The sequence below is a fragment of the Haplochromis burtoni genome, unplaced genomic scaffold (assembly GCF_018398535.1).
Source record: "Haplochromis burtoni strain Fernald_Lab_line unplaced genomic scaffold, NCSU_Asbu1 Contig_1389, whole genome shotgun sequence".
In the NCBI taxonomy this organism is placed as follows: domain Eukaryota; kingdom Metazoa; phylum Chordata; class Actinopteri; order Cichliformes; family Cichlidae; genus Haplochromis; species Haplochromis burtoni.
In genome coordinates, this window is record NW_024583750.1 from 44,274 (window position 1) to 51,022 (window position 6,749).

The window sequence follows — 6,749 nt, forward strand, 5'->3', positions numbered from 1 at the left end:
AGTTAATCCAAGGCAGACAGAGAGAGCAGATTTCTCCTAGATTGGCTTCTCTTTGCAGATAAATCCAGAATGTAATTTAAAATTAAGGGCCTGGTATGCAGAGATTACTTCACAGATTGATGCAGAGGATAGCCGCGCTGTGAAACTGCGCTAAAAACTATTGATTAGCAGGAAACAGAAAAGATCCCAGAGTATGTGAAGGAGGAGGCGGTTTTCACTGATGGAGGCCTGAGGAGAGGTCAGAGGCTCCGGTTCAGACCGGCTCTGCTGCTTCTGGAAGTTTCTTATCTGCAGCCTCTTATCTCCTCTCAATGTTTCCATTCCAGGTTTCTTCCATCTTTGGTCGCCTCCTCTCTCCTCCCTGCCATTTGCTCCTGCCTCGCTCAGCCCACCGCTGGCTCCTATAAAACACCAGACAGTCACTTTCCATCTCCACCGCCAGTGCTCTGCAGCAACATGCCGCCAAAGAAAGTGGAACCGAAAAAGACAGAGGTGAAGAAGGTGGAGGCAAAGAAGGAGGAGCCTCCTCCTCCAGCAAAGCCCGCGGAGCCGGAGCCAAAACCCCCCGAGGTGGACCTGAAGAGCATCGTGGTGGAGTTCAGCCCCGACCAGATCGAGGAGTTCAAAGACGCCTTCGCTCTGTTCGACGAGACGCCAGCCGGCGAGATGAAGATCACCTACGCTCAGTGCGGCGATGTTATGCGGGCGCTGGGACACAACCCCACCAACGAGGAAGTGCTGAAACTGCTGGGGAGGCCGAAGGCGGAGGAGCTGAACGTCAAGCTGCTGGACTTTGACAGCTTCCTGCCCATGCAGCAGCATGTGGCCCGCTCCAAAGAGCAGGGCAACTTTGAGGACTTTGTGGAGGGGCTGAGGGTCTTTGACAAGGAGGGAAACGGCACGGTGATGGGGGCGGAGCTCCGCCACGTCCTCGCCACGCTGGGAGAGAGGATGACTGAGGACGAGGTGGATCGTCTGATGGCGGGACAGGAGGACGCCAATGGGCACATCAACTACACCGAGTTTGTCAAACACATTCTGGCCGGGTAGAAACAGACAGCGACTTTGTCTTCCTCTTCTTCTGTGGTGGACGGAGCGTCTGATGTATGCGAGTTTGTTGTCTCTAATAAAACGTCTTCTCAGTGTGTCTCTGTTTGATGTGATCAGCAGAGTAAGAATCAATGTGAATAAATGAATCGATGGAGGATCATCAATAAATGAATAAATCACTGCCTGCATTCATTTCTCCATGTCCTGCATTAATGTGTTTATTGAGTCATCAGTGTTATTACGATTCACTTTGCTCCTCCAAAATAAAACTTGCTCAGGCCTCCTCTTTATGGTGCTCTGCGTCTAATTATTGGGAATGATGAAAACACAAACTTGATGGGCGTGTCCACACAGGTGCTTCAACAGAAACGCCAATGATTGTGTTCCTGTTGCAGCTGGATGTGAGCCTCTCATCGCCTCCTCAGAGCTCCTCTCTCAGTGAGCAGCGAGGAAGGATGCCACCAACACCTGGACGGGGAGGTACCCAACCACGCACACACAGAAACACCCTCAATAAGACAAACAAACACAAAAATGGGCATTTAAAATATTTCACGCAAAAACAAAAAAGGAAATCAAACAAAGGGAAGAAATGAAGACGTAAAACTACAAGTGACCGACTCAAAGGTTTGTTCACGAGGTATAGTTACGATGATCTGTGTCGGTGTATCGTGACAAAGGTTCTGGCCTCCCCACACTGGCCTCCAATTGAATTTAGGATCCATTTTAAATGCTTTTACTGGTTATTAAAACCTGAAATGGTCCAGCGCCTGTATATTAGCCCCACGTCCCCCTCAGTCGCTCAGCTGAGCAGCTGTTGCTCTCAGTCACTAAATTGTGGCTGAAACTTAGAGACGAGCGTCCTCTACTGTGGCCCTGAAGCTTTGGGGTGATCTTCCTCTTCAGATCAGGCCTTTTTATTGGCTGGCCTTTGACTCAGTGTGTAACTAACACTGTTATTTTACTGTTATGTATTTACTGTACTTTTTATATTTCTGCTGTACAGCCATGTGCTGTTTTTAAAGTGCTATATACATGAATTATGGTTTGGCATGTTTGCTGCATCTTTCAGACTCTTTGCATCCATTAAAGGTAGAGTTCACGTTTGTAAAGACACCACCTTCATTTCATTTCCTGTGGACTGTGAGGGCTCATTTAGAAGATTCAACACCTCGACTGGTGGAATTATCTTCAGTACTCCCAGCACTCATTACAAAAAAGTGATTTCAAACACCTCTGACAGCCAGATACCAGCAGGTGCTGCTCCACCTGCACACACCTGGTCTCCATCACTGAGAACCTGAACCGTAGGAAGCACCAGCTGAAGTCTGCGCTCTGTTATCACGACTTAAAGACTAAATAATGAACTTCGAGGTCATTCGGTCTGCTTTATTAGATTTTCAGGTTATTGTTGAATCAGTTAAAACTGTTCAGTGTGATAATCAAACAGCAGCAGGTGAATCCTTCACTCAACCTGCTTCACCTGTGCAGCCTGCCGCTGTCAGACTTCCTGTTGGATGGAGGGGAGTCACAGAAGAGGAAACAGGAGGTCTGACACCTGATGTGACATCAGTCAGCTTTAATCAGAGATACATCAGTTAGCCGTTAGCTAAAAACATGAATCAGAGTCTGCTCTGGAATCAACGACATGCAGCCGAGGCTGAAAGTCCTGCCGATGTTTAACCTGCGAGGCTTCACCTGGGTCACGAGAAGGCATAAAGGATAACACCTAACAGTCTAAAGATGGCATCTCATTTCAGGTTCAAGGTCAGAGGCCATGTTTTTCTCACACGGACGGGTTAAATGTTTTTAGATAAACAAAGATCAGCAAAAAAAGAAGATTAGCGTAAGAATCAAGTTGTTTAACATGAAAAGGGTAAATGTCCCAAAACACTCAATACTACATCTCCCAGAATGCTACTGAGAGATTTGTTCAGCCAGTCAGAAGCTCAGATCAACCCCTCGTCTCTGGTTGGTCGGATCCGCTGCTCTGTGTTGTGACTGGCCAGCTGGGTGTAGAGGCGGGACTTGAGGAATCGTGGGTAACTGTCCGTCTCCATCAGGTTGAAAATCTGCTCCTGCGCCAGTTGGAAGGAGGCGGAGCTAACGCCAAGGCGCAGGCTCTGATTGGTTGCCTCTCTGATGGCCGAGTCCACATTGACCTTGAAAAAAAGCAGCTGTGTCAAATGAGCAGGTGGACCAACATGTTTGATTACAAGTCTTTACTTTAATACAACGATCAATAAAGTAAACAACCCGATGGTTTCAGGTATGAATTTAACCGAGCCTCTGGACTGTAATGACATCATCGTTGGAGGAATGCTTCATCACCATATTAGGAAAAAAAACCAACCAAAAAACACACATCATCCGGCCAATCGGAGCTCAGACACATGGTACCTGTCTTGATGCAGTCGTAGAAATAAAGTGGTCGTAGATTTTTGCAGCTCTGGCAGCCATCTTGTTGGAGGGACGTGTCTTTTTAAACCTCTCCACAGCCAACCAGAAGTCCAGGTTCTCTTCGCTGAACTCTGACCTCAGGAAGTGACGGAACACCGTCAGACCATCTGACCAATTAGAAAAGAGAAGCACGCCATTAATCTGGTGCCAAAAGGTTGATTCTGTCCATCTGGACGTTTCAATGGGAGAAATGTTTCATCATCATCATCATCATCATCATCATCAGGGGATGTCTTCAGTCTCAGCTGACTGCAGGTCTCAACCTTATAAACAGGACATTTGCAAGACCAAAGCTAGGAAGATCATGATGGACCATCCCAACAATGGACTCTTCTCACTGTTGAGGTCTGGGAAGCACTTCCGCTCCCTTAAGGCCAAAACAGAGAGAATGAGGAGGAGCTTCTTCCCCCAGGCTATTCAGGCCCTGAACCAGGTGTAGGACTGGACTCTCCCACACATCACATCACCACACGCACTCTGGTTTTTCTTCATGCACACTTCCTATAATTTATAATCTCTTTCTGTTATTTGCACATTTTTACTGTAAATTTCTAAGTTAAATCTGTAAATTTTGTAATAACCTGTAAATTGTAAATACTGTAAAACGACTGTCATCTAATGGTCGGGCATTGTACAGCTACAAGCATTTCACCTCATGTCATACTGTGTATGGTTGTGTGTGGGACAAATAAAAATTTGACATTTGCACAATGACTGAAAAAAGCAGCACTGAATGAACAATGGGCTGGGAGGTCAGCTTGTGATCATTAATATGCAAAGTGTCATGACTATTGATCAGAGACCACTGATCAATCACTGATCAGTGGTCTCTGATCAATAGTTGTTGGTTAGTCACTTGATGAGCGATGAAACGTTTCTCCCACTGAAACGTCCAGGTGAACACAATCAACCTCAATCTACTTACCTGGATGATTGAGCATGCATCAAGACATTAAACTAGTGGAGAGGCGTTTCTCATGCTGGCTCCTCCCCTTATTGGTTAAATTGGTTAAACACAAACAGGAAGTCTTACACTGATTGGACAGCAGGGACTTCAGACTCTCCGCCCACCTCAGCACCTCCTTTGCAGACGGTCTGGAAAACAAAACAAACGCATCTCAGGAAAACCTGCATTTCCTCTAACATCCACCAGAGGCTCTGAAGTCGTGCTTCATTCAGACTGTGATGTCACCTCCACACCACTGCTGTTAGGGCAGAAACACCGACATGCTTGGCTGTGATCACCTGGAGATTTTACTCTGATTAGTTATGACCTGTGATAATCTGCTGCCTTTCCTGACCTGCAGGTGAGTCTAGTTCGGGTTCAGGTCCGATGCTACCTGTTATTTTTCAGCGCTTTCTCCAAACTGCTTCCATGGACACCAGCGCCATTTTTCCACATTCGCAGAAACGCCAGGCGGCTCCGAACATCAGCTGCTCTGAGGAGACAACGAGGACCAATCAGAGCGAGAGGAAACAACACCAGACAAAACAACAATGTGTTTGTTTACGTACAGAGTTTTCTTCTTCAGCTGTCGGTTTCTGGGTTCTCCAGCCTGAAAAACAAACAAAAACACTTTGTTAGAACCGAAGAACCCGAGCTGTACCGGTCTCTAACCCCAGGATCTTCCTCTGCACATGTTTAAACCACTCCCACAGTAAATCTCCCTTTTACACTCGTCATTAACCTGGGCCTCAACCAATCAGCTTGTAGATTGTCTTATTGACGATTTGCACGTCTGATTTGACACCAGATGCCGTCCTGGTGCAGTCGCCCCTTTTGCCTGGGGCTAACTCTGACATGAGGCACAATGATCAACCTGCTGCTATGCGTTGTTTGGTCACATGACACTGGTTCGCGGTTCTGTGGTCAAAGCCGGTTCTGGTCCCTACCTTGGTCCCGTTGAGCAGCATCAGCATTTGGTGCAGAGACCCCCCCTCTCCGGTCAGCTGCTTCCTCAGAGTGTGGGGGGAGGGGGCTCGGGAGGCGGGGCTCGAGTTGGGGCTGAGGTCAAAGTTCACAGGACGGGTGAGGCGGTGGATGGTGCTGTCGGACAGGAAGTGGGGCGATCGAGGTTCTTGCAGCAGAGAACCCTCGGAGAGCGAGCGACGTAGGACTGAAACAGGAGAAAATCCATCAAACTGGGAACGTTTCCACCTGCAGCAGCTCTAAACCAGCTTCATCCTGCTTACTTCACATCCTCACGCGGACCCTCCACTCCCCCAACTCAAGACTTTTGACTTTCTTTCAGAGCACTTGAACTCACCTGGTGGTCTGAAGATAAACTTCTCTTCCTCCTCGTCACGGTCACTCTCCTGGTTCATGTTGAAGTGGTGAGGGCTGAGCAGGAAGCCCCGCCCCCCGACACCACCCGCGTTCTCTGAAGTCTCTGAGGCACTCTCCCCCTCCCCCTGTTGCCGCTCCTCCACCTCCTCTTCCTCCCGTCTCCTCTTCCTCCTCTCCTCTTCCTCTTCTGCTCCTGCTCTCTCCTTCCAGATAGGACTCCTTAGAGTGGAGGAGGGACGGTGAGGTGAAGGGAGGAGCTGAGCTGAGGAGATGATGTTCCTGGAAGGTGGTGAGGAGGAGTAGGGAGAGAGAAGGGAGACGGGAGCAGGAGGAAGAGTGGAGGAGGAGAAGGGAGCACTGGGGGAGTAAGAAGATGGGGAGGGAGGTCTAAGGGAGTCACAGAGCGAAGAGTAAGGAGATGAAGGACAATAGAGGGGGTCAGACTGCCCGAGAGAGAGGAAGCCAAAGTCTGAGGGGAGGTCTGACAGCTGGGGGGAAGAGGAGGAGGAGAGGACTTAAATTGTGTGGGAAAAGCTTTGAGTATTTCATGTGTTTGGCGACCTCTGCTGGACACATGTGTGAACTGGCCCTCTTCCTGCTTTCTGTGACTACCTGCACAGGTGTTGTACCTGCTGGGTGTGTGTGGCCTCCGTGGTGACGAGCTGCAGCTGGATGTTATCGTGGAGACACAGGCTGACTCGGACCTTCTGCTCGATGCTGAACGCCTCCAGGCTGAAGAGGCGGCGGCGGCTCGGAGCGCTCTGCAGGAAGTACAGGTGGAGCGGCTCCGACAGAGCTGCCACACACACACAGAGAAACGTCAAATCCTGTGCTCTGATTGGCTGCTACACTCTGAGATATGGAAACAGGTAAAGAGCGAGCTGAAAGGGGACCGGGGGCCTGTTCTTCGTACGTCGCTTACTACATCCAAGATCAAATGACACATCCAAGA

The 6,749-nt window shown here is 48.9% G+C and overlaps 2 protein-coding genes across 2 annotated transcripts; one reads left to right on the plus strand and one right to left on the minus strand.

Annotated features, from left to right (window-relative positions):
• Positions 1-368: 368 nt before the first annotated feature.
• LOC102293185 (myosin light chain 1, cardiac muscle-like) lies at positions 369-1,353 on the plus strand. The gene has a single exon (XM_042216948.1). The coding sequence runs from the start codon at positions 457-459 to the stop codon at positions 1,048-1,050; it is 594 nt and encodes a 197-aa protein (XP_042072882.1). The 5' UTR covers positions 369-456; the 3' UTR covers positions 1,051-1,353.
• Positions 1,354-2,614: 1,261 nt separating this feature from the next.
• Positions 2,615-6,593, minus strand: LOC102294272 (regulator of G-protein signaling 3; the record flags this gene model as incomplete). Its single annotated transcript, XM_005952265.3, is given in 8 exon segments — positions 2,615-3,212; positions 3,451-3,617; positions 4,544-4,605; positions 4,851-4,949; positions 5,026-5,066; positions 5,404-5,627; positions 5,778-6,285; positions 6,427-6,593. Coding segments are annotated over 8 exon segments (1,481 nt in total), but the record flags the coding sequence as incomplete, so codon positions are not given.
• Between the last annotated feature and the right edge of the window lie 156 nt (positions 6,594-6,749).

Coding starts and splice junctions, on each gene's coding strand:
- LOC102293185 (XM_042216948.1), top strand. CDS start 457: ATGCCGCCAAAGAAAGTGGAACCGAAAAAGACAGAGGTGAAGAAGGTG.